This window comes from Fusarium vanettenii (genome assembly GCF_000151355.1).
Source record: "Fusarium vanettenii 77-13-4 chromosome 14 genomic scaffold NECHAsca_24_chr14_5_0, whole genome shotgun sequence".
Taxonomy (NCBI): domain Eukaryota; kingdom Fungi; phylum Ascomycota; class Sordariomycetes; order Hypocreales; family Nectriaceae; genus Fusarium; species Fusarium vanettenii.
In genome coordinates this window covers 128,916-156,566 of record NW_003315861.1, presented here as the reverse complement: position 1 = coordinate 156,566, position 27,651 = coordinate 128,916, and the positions used below count along the sequence as shown (strand labels likewise).

At 52.2% G+C, this 27,651-nt stretch overlaps 8 protein-coding genes across 8 annotated transcripts; 4 read left to right on the top strand and 4 right to left on the bottom strand.

Moving 5' to 3' along the window:
• Window positions 1–525: 525 nt before the first annotated feature.
• On the bottom strand, window positions 526–2,677 carry NECHADRAFT_55285 (uncharacterized protein; the record flags this gene model as incomplete). Its single annotated transcript, XM_003044108.1, has 3 exons — window positions 526–2,085; window positions 2,138–2,569; window positions 2,624–2,677. 3 exons carry the CDS (start codon window positions 2,675–2,677, stop codon window positions 526–528), a joined length of 2,046 nt encoding a protein of 681 aa, XP_003044154.1.
• A 786-nt stretch (window positions 2,678–3,463) lies between these two features.
• NECHADRAFT_55235 (uncharacterized protein) lies at window positions 3,464–4,852 on the top strand (the record flags this gene model as incomplete). The annotated part of the gene is made up of 1 exon (XM_003044153.1): window positions 3,464–4,852. A coding segment is annotated over one exon (1,389 nt), but the record flags the coding sequence as incomplete, so codon positions are not given.
• A 906-nt stretch (window positions 4,853–5,758) lies between these two features.
• Window positions 5,759–7,846, top strand: NECHADRAFT_105749 (uncharacterized protein; the record flags this gene model as incomplete). Its single annotated transcript, XM_003044152.1, has 7 exons — window positions 5,759–6,028; window positions 6,079–6,201; window positions 6,250–6,901; window positions 6,952–7,001; window positions 7,050–7,187; window positions 7,242–7,539; window positions 7,600–7,846. The coding sequence occupies 7 exons, from the start codon at window positions 5,759–5,761 to the stop codon at window positions 7,737–7,739; spliced, it is 1,671 nt and encodes a 556-aa protein (XP_003044198.1). The 3' UTR covers window positions 7,740–7,846.
• Window positions 7,847–8,782: 936 nt separating this feature from the next.
• Window positions 8,783–10,444, top strand: NECHADRAFT_55230 (uncharacterized protein; the record flags this gene model as incomplete). Its single annotated transcript, XM_003044151.1, has 3 exons — window positions 8,783–9,092; window positions 9,142–10,028; window positions 10,079–10,444. Coding segments are annotated over 3 exons (1,563 nt in total), but the record flags the coding sequence as incomplete, so codon positions are not given.
• Window positions 10,445–16,868: 6,424 nt separating this feature from the next.
• On the bottom strand, window positions 16,869–17,894 carry NECHADRAFT_15563 (uncharacterized protein; the record flags this gene model as incomplete). The annotated part of the gene is made up of 1 exon (XM_003044107.1): window positions 16,869–17,894. A coding segment is annotated over one exon (1,026 nt), but the record flags the coding sequence as incomplete, so codon positions are not given.
• A 719-nt stretch (window positions 17,895–18,613) lies between these two features.
• On the bottom strand, window positions 18,614–19,021 carry NECHADRAFT_88573 (uncharacterized protein; the record flags this gene model as incomplete). The annotated part of the gene is made up of 2 exons (XM_003044106.1): window positions 18,614–18,787; window positions 18,839–19,021. 2 exons carry the CDS (start codon window positions 19,019–19,021, stop codon window positions 18,614–18,616), a joined length of 357 nt encoding a protein of 118 aa, XP_003044152.1.
• Window positions 19,022–25,038: 6,017 nt separating this feature from the next.
• NECHADRAFT_98139 (uncharacterized protein) lies at window positions 25,039–26,592 on the top strand (the record flags this gene model as incomplete). Its single annotated transcript, XM_003044150.1, has 3 exons — window positions 25,039–25,132; window positions 25,187–26,469; window positions 26,500–26,592. The coding sequence occupies 3 exons, from the start codon at window positions 25,039–25,041 to the stop codon at window positions 26,590–26,592; spliced, it is 1,470 nt and encodes a 489-aa protein (XP_003044196.1).
• A 45-nt stretch (window positions 26,593–26,637) lies between these two features.
• On the bottom strand, window positions 26,638–27,306 carry NECHADRAFT_55280 (uncharacterized protein; the record flags this gene model as incomplete). The annotated part of the gene is made up of 1 exon (XM_003044105.1): window positions 26,638–27,306. The coding sequence occupies one exon, from the start codon at window positions 27,304–27,306 to the stop codon at window positions 26,638–26,640; it is 669 nt and encodes a 222-aa protein (XP_003044151.1).
• Window positions 27,307–27,651: the final 345 nt, after the last annotated feature.

Here is a 27,651-nt window from a genome sequence, read left to right as displayed (position 1 = left end):
CCTTATTCTTACGGACCCATTGGTCTTGTCGCTTGGAGCGTAACTTGCCCCTTGGCAGATGAGCGACCCGGACTTATCTACTCCTTCCTAATTTTTGGCTACTTTTGTGGGCTTTCTTTTGCTTTACGTTGGTGAACGTGAATAGCATCCTTATGATGCCCGGGTCTTGAGGCTGTTTGATTGAAAACATCACATGGTGGCCGTGAGATAATTGCCGTGCTTGGTGCTATTGGCAAAGGGTGGCAAGGAAAGGTAGATTGTGCGGGTCAACATCACTTTAAGAAGATAAGGGGTGGCATATGACCAAAAAGGAAAACTTGAAGCATCTATTTGATCAATCTTGGTAACTAATTTTCTAGTTCTGGATGTAGAATCTTGAGTGAAAGTTGATAGTCCAAGGCCTGGCTCGCCCAACAGATTTAAAGCGACTTCATCACCCTGACTCTAGTAGTAGCCCACTCTGTCCACTTTCCACTCTTCTCGTTTCACAAGGCCAAATCTCTACACCTCTAATTGCTACTCAGATTACAGCCTAGAGTGGCAGCAATGGCCAGGCTTCTCCTCCTCCGTGTATAGAACGCTCTTGTTCTTCTCCTGAGTCGACACAGCCACGTCCAGGCCAGGATTGCCAGAGAAGAAATTGACAGGCTTGAGTCCGACCATCATCTTTTCATTAGGCATGACCGGCCAGTCTTCAATTCGGGGGTTGTGAGTTGAACCAAAGGTATGCCAGATGACAATGTCATTGTTCCTCACCGATTGCGAGATCCCGGTGCTGTTGCGCTTCGAAATGCGCGAGGCAATGCCGTCACCGCCAGATGATTGCATCGTGTGCTTTCCAGAGGGGAAGTGATCATCGTCTTCGTATCGCGTCACCCAAACTGCATGCTTGCCAAACTCTGAGCGCTTGGCGTGGAAAGAGTCTGGGTGCGAGAGAAGCATCTGGCTGTAGGCGGGCAAGAGCTTGAACCCCACGGGCGTGTTCGTGATGGGGTTTATCTTGTTCTCATTGATAAACTTGAAGACGCGGGCCTTTGTGAAGTCAAGATCGAAGCCGCCCTCCTGCTCAATGATCTTTTGCTCTGTCACGTAACCGACACCGAATGGGTTGTGTACGGCTGGGTCCCCGACAGGCAAGGCTTTGGATTCCTCGATGGCCAGCGAGTTGGCGTGGCCATCCACGGCAGGGTCGATGCGGAGACTGAAGATGTGCTGGTGATAGGGGGCCAGGACTCCCGGTGCAACGACTGTACCATAGGGGACCTTTTCCTTGAGACCGACTTTGGCGGGCACGGTGGATAGGATACCTGTGGCGCGGACTTCGTAAAAGATGGAGGCATCCTGGCACAAGTGGAAGGCAAAGATGTACTCATAGTTGCTGACGGTAATGATGGTCTGCAGCACGAGAATGCGAGAACGAGTCACCACGGCGTTTCCGGTTCGGAAGTTGGTGTGCTTCCACAAGATGCCATCGTCCTGCTCATGGCAGCAAATGACGTTGGGCATCTTCATGGGCTCTCCAGAGCTGGTGTTGTGGTAGCCGTCAAAGTACTTGATGGTCCCAAGACAGTCGCAGCCCAGTTGTAGGTTGTTGGCGTTGATACCAGCTCCGTCGTTGCCCAGGTCAAAGGCGGCTTTGCGGGGATAAGGAGCGCGGGGGTCGCCGTAGGGGACGAACATCTCGGCAAGGGACAGGCGATAGAAGAGGCTTCGGCCGTCGTAGCAGATGTCGTGGAGAGTCATGCCCTCACGGTAGTTGAAGCCGACCCGGAAGCTCCACTTCTCCCAGGTCAGGTGGTTCCCCCGGATCTTGAAGGATGGGCCCTCGGGCTGGATGACCTGGTATGGCTTGGTTGTGGTCCTGGGGCTGGGTCGTAGATCAGGGTGGTATTCACTTGCGGCGGTGGCGTGAATTCTTTGTCGATCAAAGGGACGGGCCTCGTTGTGGATTCGCTCGATCGGCGTAGTAGGCAGACGGTAGACCTTGGTGACTTGCAACTGCTCCGAGACCTCGGCACATACGTCCAGTGGGTAGGCGTAGTAGTTTGCATCCGGATTTTCCAGCAGGCGGAGATAGAACCAGCACTACTCACGAGTCAAACTTTGAAACTGACGAACAGGTCGGGGGCTGACTTACCATGGTGACACGCTGGGTCATGTCGTTCATTCCGTCGGTCGCATATGCCCAAGGCTCAACGACAACGGTGGCACCTGCGGGAAGGTTGAGGCTGCGGATCTCGTCCTGGACTCGGCTGTCGGCCAAACAGGCCTCCTCGACCTTCCTCATGTAATCCGAGTCAATGTAGGAGTGCTTGCCCTTGTGGTGCTGCTTGGCCGTGACGCGGCTGTTGTCGAGGTCGACCAACAGCTCAAAGAGCTCATGATTGCCAGTCTTGCTTTCGAGAACTACCTCGACGCGCGCACATCGTGTCGGAGGCTGGCTTGTTGGTTGGTTGCGATGCTCCTTCTCGAGGAAGAGGATCATTTCCTTCTTGGGGGGCTCCCTCAAGGTGATGACGCGGAAGTTGATGTCCCGGCCAGCAAAGTGCGGCCGGACAATTTCTGCAGCCTGGGAACAAGTATTAGTTTGGCAATTGACGCCATTGGGTCAATGGACACTCACCCTAGAGATCTCATCGGGCTGGAGGGGGTCGAAAGGGTGGATAGAAAGCGCCATGATGATGGAATACGTGCTAGTCAACTACCTACGTGGGATGATTGTACGCCAGGTTGATGAGTAGATTGTTCCAAGGTAAAGCTAGAGGAGAAAATAAACCCAAGGTCTTATACCTGCCACGATCCCGGGACCGGCACCGAAACTTGAAGGCAAGAGGATTGTCGAAGCAAGAAGCCGGTTCCCTCTTTGCCTCGACAAGCTTTGAGTGACAATGATCAGCCACTCAAGCAAGTCATACTGCAACTAGAACAAAAAAATTTCAACTCGGCTATGCCTTTAGAGGTGCGGCCGTGAGACAGCGGAGTCACCTCCAAAGGTATGGGTCAGTGATAAGATACCATTTGGGCTCCACGCAAGTGCCCCGGAGTCACGGCTTTCTGTCTACTTCCGGTGTGGGGTACGGAGATCGGACCTCCAAAGGAAAGGCGGCTGTGGAGACGGATCGGTCGCCGAGAGCCGGAGTTTGACATGACCTGGGCGGAGTCCGGCTACGGTCCATACAGGCCACACCGGCAATTGACTCTGCCAATCGCCGGTTGGATGGGAAAGATTGATGTTATAAATCGTTCATGGGTAACACAAGTGGTAGACTTCCTCAATCACTCAATCCCACCGCAGAAACCATGTCTTACCAGTTGCCCTTCAAGCTCGATCAGCCGTCTCTCTTGCACCGTGATGCACTTTTGGACGGCGAATGGGTCCAGTCACAATCTGGAGAAACATTTCAAGTCGAAGGTAAGATCCTGGGTCGGATCAAGAATCAGGGAACACGCCTAACAGGAAACTATAGACCCAGGGACCGGAAAGGTGTTTGCAACTTGTCCAACCAACAAGGCTCTCGATGTTGATGCATATGTTAAAACGTCGCACGAGGCCTTTTCCAAGTATCGCCACGTCAATCCCCGCGTCCGAGCCAAGATACTTTTGAAATGGCACGACTTAATTGGTGAGGCTCGTGAAGACATTGCCAAGCTCGTTACCTACGAAACGGGTAAGCCACTCGCAGAGGCCCGTGGCGAAGTTGACTATGCCCTTGGCTTTGCTTGGTGGTTTGCAGGGGAAGCAGAGAGGATCCGAGGATCTATCGCTATCCCCTCCATCTCGGAGCGACGTACCTTTGTCGTCAAGCAGCCCATCGGCGTGGCCGTCGCACTTGTCCCCTGGAACTTTCCAGTTGCCATGATCATTCGGAAAGTCGCCGCCGCTCTCGCAGCGGGCTGTAGCATGATCGTGAAACCGTCACCAGAAACGCCCCTTAGCACCTTGGCGCTTGCCGACCTTGCCCTCCGCGCTGGCGTTCCGCCTGGTGTTCTCAACGTCATCACAACGGATAACGACAATACGCCAGATGTAAGCGAGAGTCTCTGCAAACACCCGCTCGTCCGCAAGGTGACCTTTACCGGCAGTACGGCGGTTGGCAAGCTTATTGCGAGACACTGTACCGACGGCCTTAAGAAGGTCACACTTGAGCTAGGTGGCAATTGCCCGTTCATCGTTTTTGACGATGGGGACCTTGAACAGGCTGTGTCGGCCTTGATGATCCTAAAGTGGCGTACCGCTGGACAAGCTTGCACTCATGCCAATCGGGTCTATGTTCAAAGTGGCGTCTACGACAAGTTCGCAAGCATGATCCTCGAAGCGACACAAAAGCTTCGTGTCGGTCACGGCGCCGAGTCGACTACCACAATGGGGGCTCTTACCACTCCCCGCGGCATTCAGAAGTTGGAAAACCACATTGCCGACGCTGTTTCCAAGGGAGGCAAGATTCTCTGTGGCGGGAAAAGACCAGACCATGATGGTTATTTCTTCGAGCCCACCATCATCTCTGGCATGACCTCGTCCATGTTGACGACGAATGAAGAGATCTTTGGCCCGCTTCTTGGCTTATACAAGTTCAACACAGAAGAGGAGATTGTCAAGGCTGCGAACGACACCTCCATGGGTCTTGCGTCCTACTTCTTCACGAGCGACACGAGCAGAACCTGGAGGCTGCTCGAGAGCCTCGAGGCAGGCATGATTGGGATGAACACGGGTAACTCTTCGGGAGCAGAGTCTCCTTTTGGGGGCATCAAGGAATCGGGGTATGGCAAAGAGGCTGGAAAGGACGTTGCCATCGAGGAGTACCTCATTGCCAAGACTGGTACTTTGACAGTTGGGTCAATGGCCAAATTGTAGTTAGGTACTTTGTCACGGCCGTATTAGCTAGGGGTGAGATATTCAGAGAAATACATTCCTTTTCTACATTTCTCGCCTTTATTGTGGCTTTGGGTATGTATGGAATATGGTTAAGCAACGGTTCAGCACTTCCCATACACTCATTGGATCGTCCTCTTCATCAACAACATGACACTTTCCTATTCTACACATCCTCTTGACGAAGACTGATGAGTGCCCATCCGATGATTCTTCCATACAATAAAGCCAGGAAATTCTCTCATTGCCAGCGCAAATTTGCCTCTGGGTCATTCAGATCCTGTTCTTTGTTAAAAGTGCAATTCCTCTGAAGCCACTGGTGAAAGACAACACAACTAGTTTCCAGGGTTAACCTACACAAGAGGCCGTGTCTCCACATAGAACTGGACTCGTAATTGAGTCTCCGGGTCCGTGTGGGGACGGAGAATGAAGTTGAAATTAATCCCGCCTCCGGTCCGGCCCGGCGTCCCCGACTGCACGCATTGGTAATTGGCATCGTAATGTGGTTGAGATGTTTGCTCCGCGGCTAGCCGGGTCGAGCCTAAGGTAGCTAGCCAATCTACTACTGTTGGACCCTTCGGTGAAGGAACCGATGTGACGAAGCGGTCGTCCCGACCCTACTTGGCCATGGGTGGGGGTAACACGGATTTCCTCTCGTGGCAAGAGTTACAAACTCCGATCACACACAACAGTTTTCAAGCCGGAACGGGCTTGAGAAAGAGATGGAGCCGGCTTTCAGTGAGGGGGCGGAGTAACCTTTGGAGGTTAAGACTATATTAAAATGAGGGCTGCTGTCAATCTCAATCGTACCATGCTTACACTGTTCCCTGATTCCCCGGGCTCTGCTTAACCCTTGCTTGCATATCATTCGCTAACACCAGCAAGGACATGGCTACGAACTGGCAGACCATTTCCCAAACGGCACAGGCCAATCTGTTACAGTCGATTCCCCCGAGGTGGAGGATCGATGCGACGGCATACAGCCAACTCTCGGATGTTACTCGCGTGCCTCTCACATGTGGCCTCCTCAGCCCAAAACAGATCGAGATTACCGAGCTCACAGTCACAGAACTTGCAGGTTACATACGATCGCGCGCATTAAGCGCGACTGAGATCTTGGAAGCCTTTGCCGGACGGGCTGCCATCGCCCACCAGCTTGTAAGGACATGTTTGCAGAACTGACGCGGCGTGTATTGATGGTGAAGCAGGTCTTTTGCTTGACCGACTGGTTCTATGATGAGGCTTTGGGGTATTGCAAGGCTCTCGATGACATGCTTGACAGCGGCGGTGAGCCAATAGGCCCTCTGCATGGTATCCCGGTCGCTCTCAAGGTACGGTGTACGCAAATTACTCTGCTTTCATGGCTGAACAGTCTGAAGGACACTTATAGCGTCAAGGGCCATGTTACGACACGTGGCTATGTCATCAATAAGGCTGAATCGACCCCATCGGACCACGACTCAGACGTTGTGCGAATCTTGCGCGAAGCAGGTGCTGTCTTCTTCTGCAGGACCACTATGCCCCAGACGGGGTTCATCCTGGAAACCGTCAGCAACCTTTGGGGACGCACCCTCAATCCCTTCAATAGAAACCTAGGTGCTGGAGGTAGCTCTGGAGGAGATGGTGCCTTGGTTGCCATGAAGGGTTGCCCCATTGCACCCTCGTCCGACATTGGCGGCTCTATTCGCGCACCGGCTGCCTTCAACGGGCTCTACGCTATTCGACCTACAGCGATGCGCGTTCCAAAGAATCTGTGGGAGGGCACCATGACTGGGCAGATGTCCATCAGGGACTCTGCCGGCCCGGTGTGTCACTCGGTCGATGACGTCCGTCTCTTCACCCGCTTCTTAGTTACCAACGAGAAGGCTCGGTACGACACCAATGCTATTCCCGTCCCATGGAGGGAGGTTACATTGCCACAGAAGCTATGCGTCGGCATCATGAAGTGGGACCGGGTCGTCATGCCCCAACCTCCGGTGCTGAGGGCCATTGAGCACAGTGAGCGAGTCCTCCTGAATGCTGGATATGAAGGTCTGGCGCCGAGAGATCAACGGATTGCAGTGGGTGCTAACTTTTCCAAGTTGTCGAGTTTGAACCCCCGTTTGACTGCTGGGAGCTGGTCAAGTGCTTTGTATGACCTCTGTTGCTGAGAGTGAGTACCCGGGCTAACCATTAATAGTTTGGCATCAACTTCCAAATGGGGGGACAAGACACCATCGTCAAAGTTACCGATGCCGGAGAGCCCCTTGTTCCAGCCTTCGCCGACCTCCTGAAAGTATACAACGCCATGTCTCTTACTGCCTCTGAATCTATGCAGGTGCGCCATATCTCGGCCAATCCCTAATTGACGGAGCTGACGTTTCGATTGTAGCTCAATCTCAAGATGAGAGCCTTCAAGGTTCACTTTGCGAATGCTTGGGACAAGACAAAGGACTCGACATCCACGGGCCGGCCAATGGACGCACTCATCTGCCCCGTTGCCCCCTCGGCAGGCATTCCTCACGACTTCAACATTTACTGGGGGTACACTTGCATGTACAACATACTCGATTATCCTTCCACCGTCTTGCCAATTCCAAACTTCAAGATTAGTTCAGAGACCGACCCTCCCGACCTGGCCTACAATCCCTTGACTACAAATCCATACGACAAGGCCAATCATGAAATGTGTAAGCTTTCTGTCCACTTGCTTGGTACCTCTGTTCGATGTGGGCTAATTCTCCACTTAGACGACCCAGCGCTCTTCTTGAACCAGCCGTCGACTATTCAAATCGTGGGAAGGCCGTTTGATGACGAAGAACTCATTGAGATCACTGCTGCGATTGACGAGCAGCTACGAAGCGGAGAGGCAGTTTCCTCCAAGCTATAGACATAGTTATAAAGCAGGAGCTCTTCAGTCCGAGTGTAAACATTATGAAGAGCCTGGGGCTCGTTGCCAACTATGTCGACCATTGCTCCTCGAACGATGAGTTTAACCAATATCGCCATACGTGTAGGTGCCAAATTGAAGGGAATCCTAGCTCAGGGGTGATTCTGAGAGTGACATCATGTTTCCCCAGGTAGAAATGCAACTAAGCCAAATTGAATTCTCATGCTCAGAAACTCCGTTCACGTGGTCGGTCTCATTCGCTACTAACATATCAAAGCGGGCCCGGATTGCTAGTCCGCTCACGTGCAACTTCCTCCATCTCCAGAAACCCAAACGTTTCCCATCCTGCAGAAGACCCGGGGAAACACTTGGCTTTCCAACTCCGTCCCCCAGATCTCCACGCCGTACTAAGAATGAATTCGCAGTCCAGGGTAACCGAGCCCAAGACCCGGCGGGCCTGCGAACCCTGCAGGTTGCCTACACTGTACGTCTCATGGTTGCGTGCAGCTGATTGACCTCTGTGGGCAGGCGAAAGAAGACGAAATGTCCGGCCGAGAAGCCTGTTTGCTCGTTTTGCACTCGTCTAAACCAAACCTGCTACTACCTCCCTCGCGATCGGCGACCGAATGAAGGGAAAGGAAGTCGTGTGATGAAGGGGTAAGCCTCTTTGTTCAGAGACATGTTCAAGTTAACATGCCGTTCGCAGGTCGTCCAAAGAGCGTGTCAAGAACTTGGAGTCGAGGGTGGGCCAAATCTATGACATTTTGCAGTTCGTTTTCTGCGTCACTTTGTTTCTCTCTTATTTTTCTCTAACTTGACTTCCTCGCCAGATCTCTTGCCGATAGAAACGATGATGCCGCCGCGGAACCAACCATATCATCCCTCTCCGAACACGGACCCAGCTCCTCGATAAGCGATGTTATCGTCATACCCGACCCCTCAAACTCGTCCATCAGCCCGTCCTTTAGCGCAGATGTTTGGTGAGTGCTGGGCTTGGTCGACTTGCGCTCTGCTGACAGTTCAGGTCTCCTTCCAACTCAGAGCCCCCGGCCCAAGTCTTGGATTATCTGGTTGACGTCTACCAAACCAAGGTCTACTTTCAGCCGCTTCCATTATTAAGTCCTGCCAATCTGCGTACACGGGTCCCACACTTCCCACGTTACCTCCGATCGAGCTTTCTGTCATTATGCCTCCGCCACTCGGAAAGTTACTTCTATCGCGATAGGGAGGCGCAGGCCATCGACTTCTACACAGCTTCTTCCCAAGAAAGCGTAATGAGCTTGGCAGCCGAGGGAGTAGCAACGGCCGACGTAATACAGGCTCTTTGCTTGCTAGCATTGGGCGACATAATGGGTTCGTCCTCCTGATGCTTGGCTTGTCCTTTCGGTTCTAAACGCAGAAGCAAACAAACAAACCCGGGCTTGGATGTGTATCGGAGCTGCTGCGAGACTAGTATCTCTGCAAATGCTGAGTAGACAAGGCGCCTCAAAGATCTCTGATGATGATGAGACCTTCTCTAGATGTTACTGGAGCGTGTTTACCTTGGAGAAAGCCTTTTCTCCCACCATTACTGTTCTGGATCGTCTCGACAACCCACCTCCGCTCCCTCCCAGTCCTCCTCTTCCTGCGCCTGTATCAGACCCCGAAGATGAAGGCCACCTTATTACTTCAGACAACAGCGACCCAGGGATCGTCGCGCCTAGCATTCAGATCATCTCAATATGGGGAGACATTACAGCATACCTAGGCGCAATTCGGCTTGGGAAAACAGAAATACCATGGACTTCCAACTCGACCTACTCACAACTTATGGTGAGGCTCCAAGAATTCGAACTAGACCTCAGCCCGCCTCACCGGTTCGAAAACATCCTGGTCAAACGCCGCCCGCCCTCGGAGCTCCTCAACTACCGAGAGTACTGGACGCCGTGGACGATAATGCAGCTATCCTCTCACGCAGCGCTGGCAGTGCTTCACCATCCCTTCATTCACCTAGTGGCCCTGCGAGACCGGTCTCGCAAGACACAGCCCAAAATCTTTCTACAACAGGTTGTAGATCAGGCGCTGTTTCACACCGGCTGGGTGATTCGGCTGCTGCAGACGTTTGAAGAGATGCATCTTGAAGTCAATGATCCTGTCATGGGTCATCAGGTTGCAGCGACGGCGATTATTCCTTGGCTTTTCCAGTTTGCGCAGGACCAGCACATTGCCGAGAAGGCTCGCGAAGGTCTTTATTTATGTGAAAGGTTCCTTGAGCGCCTCTCTCTTCGCTGGCCTCACATCCGCTACAAGGTTAGTCTGCCATTCGTTACACTGAGAGACTCCTGATGATGAATTGGTAGCTACGAGTCCTCCGTGACCTTCATTCCGCGGCCGAGAATGGAATGGATAGCTCCATAGTCACTTTCAACGCCACGAGCTTCTGGAACATCCTGGACTCACCTCCTTCCGACTGGAACCCTTCCGAGGCATCAGCATCACCGAACAAAGATCCAAATGCCACTCTTCAGGTTACCACCAAGTTTGTCCAGCCGTGGGTGGATGAGCACTCGGGGCAGAAGATGAGCCAGGTCGATCCGCCATTCTTCTCGCCAACTGCAGGGAGCGATACGATAGGGCAGGTCTCCCTGGATGACTTCTTTTCGCAGTTTGCGATTAATGAGGCGTTGTGGACTCAACCAGGCATTGGGAACTCGGGCCTTGTATAGAGTTTAAGTATAGGTGTTTGAAGGCTTGCCTTTGTTAATATCTACATGCCACATTGAAACAGCTGGCTTGCCTTGTGGCCCGTGGTGTGCAATGATATTGGGAGCCACAGACGACATATAATATCCAGGTCAAGGTGTTTTCTAACACTCGACTTCAACGCTACCTAAAGCTACCATGTGTTCACAAGCACTCCCATTGCCGTTACGGTTGATGCCCCCTTTTCGAGAGGTGCGACGTCATAATAACTGGCAATGCCGTAGCGACAAGTGTCAGTCCTCACTTCACTCTAAACTCTGGTGAAGCTACTTTCCCTCAAGTACGGGGCAGCTTCCGTGATCCTACTTGTAGTCCGCTTGCCTTACACGGTGGCCTCTTCCTCACGTCTTCTGACACGCATCTGCGTCGAGGGGTCACCGGATAGGTTGAAGCCGTGCTTGATAACATCCGGCGGTGCTTCGCCAACCAGTTTAAAGTCATACTTGATTATGAAGGAGAGAACGGCAATCTTGGCCTCATTGGAGGCGAAGAAGCGCCCTGGGCAAGCATGTTGACCGTGACCAAGCCCAAGATAATCTGGGCTTGTTGAAACGAGTAGAGCGCTGTTCTGCTTTTCAGGGTCCTCGCGCATCTTGAGGAACCGATAGCCATCCCATTGATCTGGGTTAGCGTAGACCTTAGGATCCCACATTTTATGAGATAAAACAGTCAAGGATGAGTCCTTGGGGACAAATATACCGTCAGAAAGCTCTACATCGGCAAGAGCAAGACGGTTCATGGACACTAAGGAAGATTAATATGGCGTTAACCACAGGGGAATGGCAGGGTGAGGGGTACTAGATGGTACCAGGGTTGAAAGCCACTCCACTCAATCCACTGGCTGCTCGAGTGGAGTGGGTAGATCATAATCCACTGAATATCTCAGTATAGTGGATCCACTGGAAGCTATCGTGGATTGGGTGGATTGGGTGGATTGGCAAGTGCCTCTATTCTTGATGCCATGATGGTGAAGCTATTCCCGAAGCCCTTGCCCACGTACGTCCCTTATTCCAACTTCCACGTGAGACTTATCTCCAACTGGCTTCCATCTCGTCTTGAACGCCCACCACCTGAGTGAGCCACTTTGTTGCCCATCCTTCAAGCTGTTGATCTGACATCTGAGCCAATTCGAGGTTGACTTTTTCTTCGTCTACCGAGATAAAAAAGGGATCTAATTCATGAATAATACCTGCCCTCAGCCATGAACGCAATACCTGGCACATCCCGATAATCTGGGCTTCAAGCCGGTGGCGCAGAGGGTTCACCATCCGACCTGCTGCTAAGAAAAGACGCTCACACTCAGCAGACATTGGTTGTATCGTGAGAAAATCGAGCGCCATTCGCGATAAGTTTGGATACTTGAATCGCTTCTCGTGCCAGTAAGCGAGAGGATCGTCAATGGAGCCATCGCCACTTTCGCAGTGCGTAATCCAGTGGAGGTATTCGTCTTCGCCTAGCGTGAGGCCATCGTGACCTGCTTCTGGCGCTGTGTAGCGGTTTCGTTTAAGGTATTCCTGGAACGGATTGTCCGAAGTCTTCCGCTGCTTGGGAACTAGCTCAACGGCTGATAGCTCCTCTCCAGGCAATACGGCCTCCCGATACTCAAAACGCCAGACATCATGAACCATGTTTTTTGCCTCGTCAATCCACTCAGGGCGGTCAGTCCAGTTGCGTTCAGACCATTTCCATCGGTATGCCGGATGGAGCGCTAGGCCAGTGTAGTAGATGGGCGTCTCGCTTAATATCTCGTAGTACTCATTCAACTTCTGCCAGCCCAAATTAATGTTGATCCTGAAGTGTTCAGGATCAGGGAAGTCCTTCGCGATATCCTTAAAGCGTTCAAGCTGCTCGAGAAGGAATTCGAAGCCTTGAATAACGTCCCAAATATTGCCATATGACCCAGTCCACCCATGCTTCCGCTTGCGGATCTGGCCGTCGCCTTCAAGCATTTTGATCGTGGCTTCGTAGTAACCAAGGATTTGCGCAAATAATTCGACTACCTCTCAGTCCTTATCGGATAGCTGGTTCTCTAGCTGGCAAATAAAGGGCAATGTGAGCGACTTCTTAGGGCCGCCCCTCTTGGTCTTATTCTGTTGTTCGAAGTCGATTCGATGGTGGGCAACGAGTCGCTCGATATAGTCGCGAAGCAGTAGAGCTCGTCGTATCATATATAACTGTGATAGCCATCTAGTATCGTTATCCAAAATAACATCCAATGGCTTTCTGGCTTTGAGTTTGGGGTCAGTTGACTTGTTGAAGGCTTCTTGTTGAATATTGCGAAGCATGCCAGTCAACAAGTCAGATCTGTGGATAGCTACCACAAGATTGTGCAATTTGCCTGCTGGCCCCTTCTTGCGCCAAATCAAGTGTTCTGCTTCAGTAAGAGGCTCTGCCCCTGATATCCGCCGCTCAAAAGCGTCAGCATCGTGCCCGAATAGAACGGCTTTGGCGGAGAGGTTCAAGGTATGCCCAAAACAGCGTCCTCGCCTGCGGGCCCCTACGAAGCCGAGCTCTCCACCAATAATCTCCATAGCGGTATCATTGTTTTTCGCGTTGTCAAGCGTGAAATAGCCAATCTTGTCTTGGATCTGATACGATTCAATTACGTCGAGGATTTCGGCGGCGATATTAGGCCCAGTGTGCCTGGCGCTGACTTCGGGGAGCCCGAGCGTAATCTTGCAAGGTTTGTTGTTTTCGTCCCTAAAGAAGCAACAGATACCATATAAGGCGTGCCGGTTTCCAGACCGCCAGCCGTCAAAGGACATGTGGATAAGGCCAGGCGCCTTGCTCAAGGCCTCTATCACCTTCTGCTTGTGTTGTTCGAACGCGGCGACGATCTTTTCTCGAACCGTTGTATGGGTAATATTGGCTTTACGAGCCGAAACTGACGGGTTCAAGTAATCGAAGATAGCATGGAGTTCTGCCTCCTCGGCAATTGAAAAGGAGTGATTCCTGGCCACGATCCAGTCGATCAGAAGCCTCCGGAAGTGTTCCTTGTCGAAGCGTTTGATGAAGTCGTTCGCAATTGCTTGTTCTCGTGGGTCGTGTAGATCGAGCTTCATGGATTCAGCGAGAGTCCGCTGCCCCGGAGGCTTTCTGCCCTTAGAATTCGCCTTCTTTTCAGCAGTTCCTTTGGTCATCCCAGGAGGAGCGCGAATCCCGTGGTCGTTGAACAGATGATTGTACGCGTTGTGAATGCCATCAGCTTCGAAATGACGCGGATGTGGATTATTCTTGCGAATGCACGCTCGACATATCCATCTGCGGTCGTCTTCCTTTTGGATGTCATATCCAAATTGCCAGGCCCAGCAACGCGTCTCTCTGGCTCGCTCAGAGGACGCCCAGCCTGGGAAATGCCTCCAGAGCGTACGTTCGTACTGTTCATCGCTTGCGGAAGAGGTCGTCAGAGTCGAGGCAGGGGTCGAGGTTGAACGGGTAGGATACGGCGTCGGGCAGGGCGTTGATTCGGCAGCGGACCCGAAGCCGCTGTCGGAAATGTCGAAGCAGGAATCAGGCGAGGTCATGGTAAAATAATCTCTTTGTCATGTCGAAATCGCAAAATATGATGCAGTGATGGGTTAACAACAGGCCGTCAAGTAAGCGCGCGTGACGCGTCCAACGCGGTCAGTTGGCACAATAGGCCCTTATCCCGCAGATGTTTCAGATACTTCCTTTCAAGCTAATTTGTTGTGGACAAGCACGTAGCCAGTGTCATCTTGGGGTCGCGTAGTAGATAAGTCCCTAACAGCCTTCAAATCACGAGCTTGACGCGAGTAGTGTCGCTTGCAATTTTTCGCGCAGTATTAAGAAATCGAGGGATCTGGACGCGTTTTTCGAATTAGCTTGCCGGAAGTTATTTAATAGTATAAGTATTGCGTTATAAATCCAAAATATGGACAGTCGAACCTGATATGTACTAGAAATGTCGTTATATAACAGGAAAATATATAACTCTTAATGGCTCTCAAGACGATATGGCACTCACGGAGCAAAGCTTAAATATACCTATCGAGACTTATATTGCCCTAATGAGAAAGCCAAGGACATTCCAATGATACTTCCTGAATTTTATGCATTCTAAAATTGCGTTTATTTAGAAGCTTCATGGTGGTTTTGACATAGGGTAGCAACATTATAGAAACGTAGGGGCACATCAGGCTCTGTTAGAGGCATTCTGCCAAAATATATAGGCGCCCTTAACTACCCCACTTCTAATCCACCCAATCCACCCACGACATCGTCGAGTGGATTCGGTGGATTAGCCAATCCACTGGAATTTTGCCAGTGGAGTGGACAGTGGAATCCACGAGTGGATCCACTACGTGGATTGAGTGGAGTGGCTTTCAACCCTGACGTCCCAGTCCTTATCTGAAAGCTGGTTTTCGGGTAGGCAAATTCGCGGTTGAACAGCCGACCTCCGCATCAGGCCCGTCCTTTTCGACCTATTGTCCTGCTCCCAAGCTTGTTTGTGTTTAAGAATCATCACATCGAGGTAAGGACGGAGTTTGATCGCGCGGCGGATCATGTAGAGCTGGGACAGCCATCTGGTATCGTTATCGACGACGATGTTCAGAGGCTTCCTCGCTCGAACTCTCGGATCGATAGATTGGTCCATATCAGCCTGCTGAACACCCCGAAGAAGGTAAGTCAGCACATCAGATCTGTCGATGTCAACAACGAGGTTGTGGAGCTTCCCGACTGGTCCTCTCCTCCTCCAAAGATCGTGTTCAGTTTCAGATAACGCTGCTGCGCCGGAAAGCTGATTCTCAAATGCCTCTGGATTGGAGCCAAAAAGCAGTGCTTTGGCAGAGAGGTTGAGTATGTGGCCAAAGCATCGACCTCTGCGCTTGCGTCCATCGAAGCCCAACTCTCCTCCGATTACAGCCATTGCTGAATCGTTGTTTTCGGCGTTGTCAAGCGTGAAATACCCGATCTTATTCTTTATACCATATGAATCGATAATCTCGAGGACTTCTGCTGCAATATTGGTGCCAGAATGGCGAGTAGAGACCTCGGGTACTCCAAGGACGATTTTGCAGGGATTGTTTTTCTCGTCTTGGAAGAAGCACATAATCCCATATAACGCGTGCCGATTTCCGGACCTCCAGCCATCAAAAGAGACGTGAATTAGGCCGGGAGAGCTCTGGAGGACCTCCATAACCTTCGTCTTGTGCTGCTCATATGATGCCACGATTTTCCTGCGAATAGAGGTTGCGGAGAGATTGGCGTCACAGAGCTTTACGCAAGGGTTCAGGTATGCGAAAATCTTCCTGAGCTTGTCGTGTTCTGCCGTTTCGAACGACAGGTTGGCCTCCACGATCTATTCCATTAGAAGTCGTTGGAAAAACTTCTTGTCGAAGTTCTTAATGAAGCCATTCGCAATTGCTTGTTCTCTAGGCTTATTGGTATTAAGCTTCATCAGCTCGGCGATGGTTGACTGTCCCTTGGCCTTCTGGCCCTCTGCTCTTAGCTGCGAGGCTGATTTCGTCTTCCCTTCAGGCGCACAAATCCTGTGGTCGTCATAGAGGTGGTTTAGGGTATTCTGGATGCCCGTTGATGTGAAGGTCTTTGGCTTAAGAATGTTCTTGCGGATGCAAATTTTGCAAACCCACTTCCGGTCGTTGCCTTTCTGGATATCGTACTCATACTCCCAGGCCCAGGAATTAGTATCTCTAACCCTTTGAGACCACGTGAAGCCGGGGAAATGGCGCCAAAGAGATTCTTCATATTGCCGCTCTTTGGTAGTGGAATCTGGCGAGGTGGACTTAGAACGTCGTGCTGGCGAGAATGGCGTGAAAGCTGTAGAAGGCGCTGGAGACGACCTAAAATTTCCATCATCGTCAACAGCAGTGATGGCGTCAGAATCTGATAAAATACTCATCCTGAGCTAGTTACGCAATGCAATCGGTGTAACTGTTGAAATCTAGGTGGAAGTCAGAAGCAGAATTGAGGGCAGAACAGAGGCTAAAAGGAGGTGGCGTCCAGGGAAATTAGGTGATCTGCCATACGTACAAGCCACACATAGCCTTAGTTAAGGTACCTTACGGGTCGCCGTTAGGATTTATACCAATCCGCAGTTACAGTCACTAACAGTGGCTAGTAGACCCACTTTATATCAACGAAATCAACGAGATCCATCAATTTCAAGGTAATATTGAGTTGGGCAGCTTACTAATAAAGTCCTCCATTGAGTTGGTTGAGTTGGCCGTTGATCAACGAGTTGATCAACTCGTTGATTACGTTGAGTTGTTTGGGTCTCTGCTGACTGGTATCACGACCAAAAAGGTCCCCACACGAAGCAATCTCTACAAGTTTTTTCTCTTCTCTTTTAATCTCGCCCACCACTCCATCGTCAGGAAAGATTGGTTCTCAATAGCTGACATCAGCATACTCGGGTGGACTATCGGCCGAGTTACCGTAAGCTGGCGGGACACTCGGCTCAACGAGCTCTGTCAAAACAACAGGTCGTGTCATGCGTAGTGTAGTTTCAGCCCTTGGTGGCGACGTCATCCAGGGGGACTCTGGCAGCACAAAATGCTTTTCTAGGTGAAGCTCGACGAGAAGAGCGTGTGTCACTTGTGGGCCGGCACTCTCCTCACATGCATAGATAGTCTCGGAGCCAACTCGGTTGAGATTGTAGTCGAAGCCGAAGGTAATGTGAGGTTGGGATTCGTTTGTGTGTTCTTCCCATCCGTGACGAAGACTCTTCTTTCCAAGAAGCCGGGTTTCTGACTGTTGACTTGGGTCGTTATTGGCCCCCTGACTAGTCGCTGGGCTTGTCGAATGACGAGGACAGCTGGGGAGGGCGACGGAAACAGACTCTTCAAGTTTCCAAGTAACCTTGTGAAGTTTCCACACCTCAAGTCCGATGGCTAGACTTGAGGTGATGTTGTCGATGCGAAGTGAGACCGAGTTAGTTCCAGTAGGGAGGATGACACTGCTGAGACACAATGTGGCTATCATGTTGGTGGAGTTGAAGTTGTAGATATGAAATTGTTTGGTTGATTCGGCTTCAAGCATCCGCTCCACTTTGATGATCCTTTTTGAGATGATGGGTTCTTGTTCTGTGCAAATAGCCTTGGCGTATACTTCGTATTCTACTGTTGCAAGTGGCGTATCCATGGAGATGGGAAAGTGGCTGGGGATGATGAAGGATATGTCGAAGTCATGCTGCCCTTTAGGTAGTGGTGTCAGGGTGGAAATGGCGCCCTGTTGGGATATTTGGATCAAATCCTGCACACAGCTGGCGCAATTCTTTTTTCGAGGACGTTTATATCGCACATGAAGTTGTAGTGTAACATCGAGGCTTTCAACTTGTATAGCCTCTTCCGCGTTGAATAATAATCGCCCCGAGACGTAGGCATCGCTGCTACTGTTGAAATATCCGTGCAGAATAGCGGTGGGAGTTTCAAGCTCGATTTTCAGATTGGTTTGCCGACTCGGGGTTTGGTTCGGCTGCCGTGTTGATAGCAGCCGCCGAGGGTTCCAGGGAGACATTGTGATGAGGGTAAAACTGAGGATATGTGATTGATGCCGAGACATCCGAATTGATCCAAGAGCTCATTTTTAACATGAAGCTAATGACTCTTTACTAGAATGATTTATAATGTGCAACGCCGATGTTGAAGATTTGTTCGCCGTACCTGAGTCACGTTGACTCGGCGTCGGTGACAGGCGCCGAAGGCCGCAGCAACGGACTGATGAGCTTACCGTATTCAATTCTACTGCATCTGTCAAAAGTAGATTTTTGATCTTAAATGGGTATAGCATCAATTCTGTGGGATGCGTATTGCCCGTATAGCCATTTGCGGTCTCAGGTGACTCACCTCGGGCCGGGGACCAAACCGCTCTTGGCAGCGGTGACAAGGGTGAGTAATGAGGGCCTTGGTGAGAGATTTTGCACGAGAGGACTCAATTTTGAGTCTTCTAGCAGCGTCCTCGGTATGCTTCAAACACGTCACTGTTGTGGTCGAGCCAAAGTAGGTGGTAGGTATGCAGGCTTGCGTATATCTATTGCCTTGGACGTATGTGGTAAAGACAGTTTAAACGATATTGAACCAACAACACAGCATTCATAAATACTCCCACAGGTCAGATCTACCGTCACAGTTCTCTTCTACATAGCCGTCTCTCTATTCCTTGGGGCCCATGCCAAGCTCCTTGATCATCTCAGGCCAGCCTGAGTCGGTCGAAAAAGGCTCAACCTCGGACTTGCAGACCGTGTTATTCTTGGGAAGCTTGCCCTCGCTCCAGTAAGCCGCGGTAGCCTTGATAACACACTCGGAGCTTCGGCGGAGAATCGAATGCTGCCGACATTGTTAGCTTTTCACCGATAGACGGTCAAAGGGGTCACTTACGCCGGGGATGTCAAACTCGAGAAGTACGCTGCCCTCAAGGGTCCCTGTGAGGTTACGCGCTGACGCCAGGGGAGTGATGGGGTCAGCAGTCTGTCCGATAACGAGTACTGGGTTCTTCGTCTTGGCCTTGAAGTCGCCCTCGAATCGTTCCTTGGCTGGGAGCTTCCACCTGGAGCATCGCATGACTTCGTCCTCAAGAACGTCAGCGGCGAATCTGCTAGTATCCCACCGCTTGTTCAGTATGCCTTTGAGGAACGAAAAGGTTCTTTCTTCCGCGCCCTCTTCTCTCCTCTCTCCGGAAAACCAACGCCCGGATCGCATAGCGCCCAGTCCTGTTTGCGCCACCTTCTCATGTGCCACTTTAAAGAGCCACCTCCTTTTTTCCGGCCTGGTCTCTTCAGAAATAGAGACGAGGAGGGTGTTTGTTGGCACCTCATGGGAAGATGTGTCACGATGGATACCAGATTTGTCAAGACAGCGTTACAGATCTGTTGCAGGCTCAGCAGGTCTAGTATCTTGGCCTGGTCTCTTCAGATATAGAGAAGAAAGAAAGAAAGACGAGGAGGGAGAACGAACGTCTACAAGATCAGTCAATCATTCTCGGTTCTCTATGAGCCATATACCGGTATACCGTTCTCCATATTCCAAAAAATACGCGTCTCCATCTTCAGATCATCTACCCTCCATCATTGTATGAACAAGCGTGTCCGACAATTCCTGGGGCGGGCTCATGTTCCACGCAAAAACCAGACGCAAAATCTCCTCTCTGACGTTTCCATCTCCTACCACATTCCATACCCCCCTCCTCCAGCGTCACAACGTTCAGAACCCCTCGATGCAACCATTCCCACACTCAGCCATCCAGCCCGTAATTCCTACATCAAATAAGTAGGGGTAACCCTGCCTAGGTCGTTCGTATTCTCTCAATTCTCTCGAACCAGCTTCCTCTTACTGGTGACAGCACCTGATTGACGCTTTGTGAGCTCATCCCAACATCACACTGCATGAAGTTCATGAACTCTCGCTGCATAACCTCTCCCTGGGGCTGCACCTCTACAACTGGCCTCCTGAAGCCATGATATTACGGGAGGGCTACTATCTTAGCAAGGAGCTGCCTAACTTCCCGGTTAAAATGGCATCGGCAATTGATCTACAATATCTATTATCTGCATGGCTGCATATATTTATTTGGGCCTCGTAGCCGTCGATTTACATCCGGGCCGGCATCACTAACAAGTCTAGAGATAGCGATTTACCTACTTTACTCTCTTGCTCGGCGCACGTCCGCTTATACCATGTCGCAGCCGCCCAGAATCGCGATCGATGGTATCCGTGGTACGCTAGACGACTGCGCCCGTTCGCGCGCTCCGGCCGCAGATCGTAGAGGTCCGGAAACATCTCAATCAACCGTTCCATCATCGTTTACGGATCGACATGTCGCCCAGCCACGAGAAGGGCAGGCCGCTCTACAGGCTCTCCACCAGCCCAAGAAAGAGCCAATCAGAGTTCCACTTGACGATATCCGCCGTACCTGGGATGATCTCAAACGCCAGCGGGTCGAAGATCGGCGTCGTCACACGCAAGCAGTCCCATCTGACGAGGTCCGCCGGACATTGGATGACCTAGAACGCCAGCGCGCAGAGCAGCAAGGGCGTCGGACACGGAGGGTACGGCGCCAGAACACCGTCATAGTGTCTGAGGAAGAGATCGCGCGTACAATTGCAACTATCACGCAGCAACGGGTTGAGGCACGGTTACGAGAAAGAATGCGAAGAGCATATGCCAGTAGTGAGCACGACGGTCAACAGGCGCCAGAGACCCGACAAATGCAGATGCCGGCTACTTTACAGCCGATTCCCAGCCCTCCCGAGCGGCTAGGCCCGCGCGCCCCGCCTACACGAAAGCGCCCTAGGGGGCAACAACAGGGACTTCTGACGCCGCCTCCCACACAGCCAAGCCGCCCCCCGAGAAGACAACGACTGTCACAGGAGACCACACAGGAGACTACACAGGAGACTACACAGGAGACTACACAGGAGACCACACAGGAGACCACACAGGAGACCACACAGGAGACCACACAAGTCCAACGAAAGTCCCTCGAGTCCATTCTACAATACCGCGAGGCCTGCTTTCGCGAAAAATATGAGGCATCAGTAACAAGATCCTGGTGCAAGGAGGTCCCCCTCGTCCTTCAGGTAGAGACTTCGAAGTCATTCTACCAGGCGTTTACGGATGAAAAGACGTTGCCGATTTCGCATTGCGTCTTCTGCTACAGAAAGCATGCGCCTCGCGACCTCACTACCATCCAGTGGAAGAGGCAGTTGACGCCCTCCTTGCTGCAGGCCACGAAGACTCTTCAGCAGTGCGAGAAGTGCCTGCCACAGGACGACGGTGCTGGAGTTCAGGTGTGCCGCGAGTGCCGCACCGGCTTGGAAAATGGAAAGCTTCCGAAGGTCTGCTCGGTCAACAATATGGACATCGGATGTGAGCATCGGTACCCTGAAGAGCTCGATGGCCTCTCTCCTGTTGAAGAGAGGCTAATTGCTCTCCAGGCCCCTTTCGGCTACATCACAAAGTTCACCGTCGACAACAAGACCCCGTCGGGACTCAGTTACCGGAAGCATGTGAAGGGCCATATCGTCGTCTTTCCGAACAAGGTCGAGGACCTCGTCGCTACAGTTCTCCCCCACCCTCTTCTGGAAACTATCGAGAACATCCACGTCTCTTGGAGTGGTTCGAGCAAACCCAGCTCGGCAGATGTTGGTCATCTTCTCCAAGTGCGCAAGTCCCGTGTAAGGGCTGCCTTGTCGTGGCTCCAAAAGAACAACCCACTTTACGAGCACATCAGAATCAACCACGGCGAGATAGACGATTGGCGTTACGCGGAGGGCTCTAATGTTCCCACCCTCATCATGGATATGATGCAGAGGGAGGAGCCCTCGGTTGCTGAGAAGACGCAGACGGACCATATCGTCCCAGATACCGATCGAGGGTTGGAGGAGAACCGGTTCGTGAGTATTGAAGAACTCCTCACCACCTCGGCACAAACCGGCTCCGGCAACGACCCCTGCCCTCCGGATGGTACCCTGTCGATCGAACAGCACCATCCCTCGCCTCCAGATGATGCCGACGGCAACGATGAAGTCGTTTATGGGACGTCATCCTCCGGCATGTTTCCTCTTGACGGGCCAGCCGCTTTCGAGGAGGCCGATAAGCTGTCCTTCCTAGCCGACGCTCTCCAGACGAGTCAGAGTCGAGATGCCGACGACGCTGAGCCATGTACCATGCGCCTTCAGACAACAGGCGAACAGCCGTTCATCAGAGTGGAGCGCGGTGCCGACTTCGCAGATACCCTGCACGAGGACTTCTTCCCGCGGACCTTCCCAAAGCTCTTCCCGTGGGGGAGGGGTGGCCCAAAGGCCCTGGGGGAGGCGAATTCCAATCAACAAGATGCTTCAGAGCCTGCTCGGCGCCGTTCCAATCATTCGCTCAACTACTGGGCCAAGTATGTTCTGCAACGACACGGAGGCCGGTTTGCCACCCATCCCATCTTCTGTTTCTTGGTCTTCAACATCCTCCTCCGGTCCTCCAACCGCCGCATCAGCATGGTCCGTATGACAAAGGGCTCTTTTCAGGAACTTGAACGAGTCTATGGGAGCTTGACGACGGACCGCCTAAAAGCCGCCGAGAATGAGATGCGAGAGACGAGGAAGACGACTGACCCCGACATATCCTTCCTGCTCCGCGAGCTGTCCATCTTTGGCCACGCACAGCCGCTCTCCAACGAAACTAGACTCTTGATGCGGAAAAAGATACAAGCAGTGAACATTTGGACCGGTATGCCTGCCATCTGGATCACGGTCAACCCCAACGATATCAACAATCCGGTCAAGATGTGGCTCTCCATCCACAGGCTCCACGAGCATGGCACGGCAAAGGAACTCTTAGCCGATCTTCGGGGGAGGTATGACAGGATCGCCCTCAGCACCATGGACCCAGTTAGCGCCGCCATCTTCTTCCATCGAGAAATCTCGCTGTTTTTTGAAAAATACGTCAGGGCGGGCCAAGAATCGGTTTTCGGAAAGATCAGCCATTACTACGCAACAGTCGAGACGAATAACCGAGGCAGTCTACACTTGCATGGACTACTCTGGTTAGAGGGTAATATGCAGTTGCCTTCCCTGATCGATAATATGGCGACACCCGAGGAGGAAGAATACCGAGCCCAAGTGGTTCGGTATCTAGACTCGGTATTTCACGAATGTTTAGATGAAGAAGCTGGAAAAGCTGTCCGAAAGGAGAGAAAGCCAATCGATCCGGTCGAGGGAATTATGCACGACACCGAGGCTCTCACAGCGGCGTTCGACAACGAGTCTAACTACATTGCGTACTGTTGCCAGATGCACTCGCACACCTACACATGTATCAAGTATTCTCTCAAAGAACTCGTCGGAGAGGATATGCACAAGCACAAACACAAACGGACAGCTTACCGGTTCAAAGCGCCTTGGAAGATCGTCGAAGAATCCGGATTCACGGAGGACGGCTTGCTCAAGATCCGGCGAAACCACCCGCTCGTCAACCGGTATAACAAAGCAATGGCGGTCGGCCTCCGTCACAACCACGACATCTCGATGATCTTGACGAGAACCAAGGGACTCGCCATGGTATTTTACATCACGAACTACGCCACCAAACTGGACACGCCCATGTGGAAACGCCTTGTTTTCGCCGCTGATGTTCTTCGGCAGCTTCGTGAGTCTGCTTCGTGAGTCTGCGGCGCTGAGGCATCCCGAGCCGAATCTTGCTGAACAGGATGCCCAGCGCCAGGCCGTAGTGAACGAGAGTCGTCAGTTTCTGATGAGGGCCGCCAATCGGATCTTTTCCGAGAGACAGCTTTCGGCCGTGGAGATCTGTTACTTCCTGCTTGGTTATCAAACGGACTTTACTAACGTGCCGCACTGGTCCTACATCAACTTGACCGCACTCTATTGGACCATTTTCCGGCGTTGGATACATCTCCGTCGCCAGGCCAGCACACAAACTGACGCTGAAGAGCCATCAGAGACGGTACAATTTCGGGAAAGTGGCTGGACTTTACTGTACCTGGATGCCTATGCCTGCCGAGGCCCAGTTCTGGGAGACTGGTGCCTCTATGACTATATGTCTATGATTACCCTGGAGCGTCGCCATGGCCGAGATGAGGATGACACTCATATTGCGCTGGAAGGCCCTCCAGAGTGCTACGGATGGATCCAAATCCTTCGCAAACCCCCCGACTACGCGGTGCCGATCTTTCAGGGATTCATTAGCGATGACCACATGGACGAGCATCCGGTGTATTTCAAACGGTACGCTCCCCTTGCTGCCCCATTCACCTCCGAGCCATCGCTGACATTCTGTGCAGCAACTCTGTTCTCCATCTGGCCTTGTTTGTGCCATGGGAAAACTTCCTCTCCAAGACGCGCGGTGATATCACAGAAATATGGTCGAACTATGCAGCTATGCTGTGTCCCCGCCTGCGATCCCATGTCTCCAACATCTCCCTCCTCAGAAAATCGGCTGAGGATGCTCGCAGGGATGCAAAGCTCTGGGCCAGCCGGTCGGAAGGCGACGACACAGTGGATGTGGACTCTCCTCTGGATGACGGCGATTTTGGCGACGAGCCCACCTCAGCAGAACCAACCATGGCAGAGCATCACCAAACGTATACAGCTCTCCTCCAGACTCTTCGAAGTGCCGTGCGAGACTCTGACGCAACGAGAGATTCCCCAGTCCTTCAGAGCCTGATCCGGGATCTGTGCTATGAGAACCCTGTCGAAGAGGATCGGCCTTTCATCCAACGTCACGACAACTTTTACCAGCAAATTCGCCATAACCAGAATAGTCCCTTATCCCAGCTCCCTATTCCTTCTGCACAGGATCTTCAAGCTGCGGCAAAGGCACTGGACATGCTGCATCTCCGGATGCTCGATGGAATGGAGGGCGGCCTCCAAGGTGGTACAACCTCCATTGGTGACGCCGACATCGACGATCTGCTTGTTCGGCAGTGTGACACGGACATTCCCATTCCGAGACAACTGGATGACTCGGCCGTACAAAGTCCCGGAATGTTTGTTGACGTTGGCCCTACCAGAGGGTTCGGGGAGCTGGGACTTCTTGCCGCGTCTAGCTATACGCTCAACGATCTGCAGAGCATGGCACTTCAACTTGTGTGCCGGTTCTTGGACAAGTATATTGCCAATCCTGACTCGGCTGGCCAACATCTTCAGTACGTCGGAGGTCCAGGCGGTACTGGGAAGTCCAGGATCGTCGATGCCTTGCGGGACATATTCACGGCTAAAGGTCAGCAACATCACCTCCAGGTTACCGGTACATCAGGCAGTGCTGCTGCCCAGATCGGCGGCACGACACTCCACTCGGCCTTGGGACTAGACACCCACCGTTCTCACAACAAACAAAAGCCTCCGATGTTCTCGGAAGCGAAGAAATGGATGTGGAAGCAGAAACTGGTCCTCGTAGTCGACGAAGTGAGCATGCTCGGGGGAGCCACTCTATTCAACGCCAGCTGCCACCTCCAGGCTCTCCTTGACTGTGCCGATAAGCCATTTGGAGGCATTCCCGTTGTTCTCTTGATGGGTGATTTCTATCAGTTCGCCCCTGTGCTCGAGACAAGTCTCCTGGTGGACCGGATGGTGGATCTCGCTTACACGGCGTTCTTGGGACAAGCGACCATCGCTCACCACCGTGGCCACAGTCTGTGGCTGTTGTTCAAGACAGTTATCCTCCTTGAAGAGCAAGTCCGCGCGCGAGACGATCCTCAGCTAGGCGCCCTTTTGGACAGAGTACGGGCTGGAACCCAGACCGTGGAGGACCTTGACCTACTCAACACCAAGCTCGTGGACCGCTCCCAAATCACCTTCAAGGATGGCTTGCGCGCCATAACACCGCTCAACCGCAACCGATGGAGCCTCAACATGGAAGCCGTGGTAGACTGGGCCCGCTTTCACAGGAGACATATCTCGGTCTTCGTCTCAACCCACACCTGGCGCAGTCGAGCCTTATCCCAGCAGGAGGTGGCCCAGACCATGGAACAAGGCGACAACTCCAACTGTAAGATCCCTGGAGTCTTCTTCTACGCCCAGGGGATGCCTGTAGTGGTCAACAAAAATACATACACCGGCTTAAAAGTTGTGAATGGGGCAGAGTTTGCGGCTGCGGACATCATTCCCGATCCGAAATCCCCGGGCTACCATCTTGCGGACGACGTTACCATCCATTTTGGTCCGCCACTGGGCATCTTGTTAGAGTCGCAAGAAACAAAGGATTTAGCGATCCCAGCCCTCCCAACCGGCACCGTGCTCATCCGGCCTACCACGCATACCCTAGATCCAGCCAACTCACACTACAAGTTCCTATCCGGGAAATGCGCTCGGCGAGGGCTGCCAGTTGTCCCAGCCTTTGTCCTCACTGACTATAAATCCCAGGGCAAGACGTTTGAGGACGTGCTCTTGGAGCTGCGAGGAAACCGTATGATGAATGGTCAGCCTTCGAAATGCGACTTTACCAGCCTCTATGTACAACTATCCAGGTGCAGAACACTACAAGGCATCAAGCTTCTTAGTCCCGTACGGCCGCAGGATTTCATCGGGAATAAGCCAGACCAAGGCATAATTGATGCCATGCAGAGGTTGACGGATCTAGCAGCAGAAACAAGACGATTATTTGAAAGTCAGCAAATCCTCGTGTAGGACAGCGCTAGATACAAAGACAACTTATTCCGAACCCAGAAGGCCCTACATCTCATAAGGCGACCTCACCGCTCGCCAATCATCCGGATCGTTGTCGCCTCCGGTTCCCGGCCGTAACTTCTTCTGCTCTTTGCAGTAGTCTTTCCACCACTGCTCAAATGCTTGTCTATTATACATATGTGCCGGTGCACCTTCTCCCTCTCCAAAGAGATCCAAAATGTGATCGCAATACATCCCCACGCCTTCCAGATGCTGCGGTCGCAACGGCTTCTGATCCTTTCGCGCCACCAGCACCGTGCCGACGTAGGACTGCCAGCTCGGGGGCGCAAACCCGGATTCATGGTCGATGTTGAGATATGTGACCATTTGATTGTCGAGATCGGCCCGGTTTGCAGAATGAGTGCCGACCCGGTGGAAGACTAATGGAACCTCGATGAGTCTTGGGATAGGAGGCACAAAATTCGAGAAGATGGGGTGATCCGCCTCGATCATTGTCACAGACCAAGGCGCGAATCTGGTTCTCTCAACATCGCACCGGACAATGATGGCTTGGATGGGTCCTGGGGTGCTGCTTGTGACTGGCGCTGCTACGGCCGGTACACCTGATTGTGGGGCTGTTGGCATGGGAGCTCGGGGGGTAGGGACTGACGGAGGGGATGTTTCTGGCTCTGAATCCGTGTCCAGGTTATCCCATTTCGAGTAGTCAATAGCCATGGCGAATAATTTAATGCAATTTAATGCTATTCCCTGAGGAATACGTAGATTAAATCGAAAAGGTAAAGGAACACATACACGAAACAGCAATGCTGTCGAAAGCGGGGTTTGAGTAGCAAGCGCCTGTGCGCCGCGTTTAAAAGCGCGAATGGCGAGAGGCAGATCACACGCAGATCACACGCAGACGCCACCAACCCCTTGATCCAATCCACCAATCCCTGTAACCACAACACAGGCGGCTTCTCAAGGGCTCGGCTCGTTCCGAAAAGGCATTGGCGGACCCCATAGGGGACCGGTCTCCTGTGCCTTTTGCCTTTCGGAACGAAGAGGAGAAAGGTTCTTTCT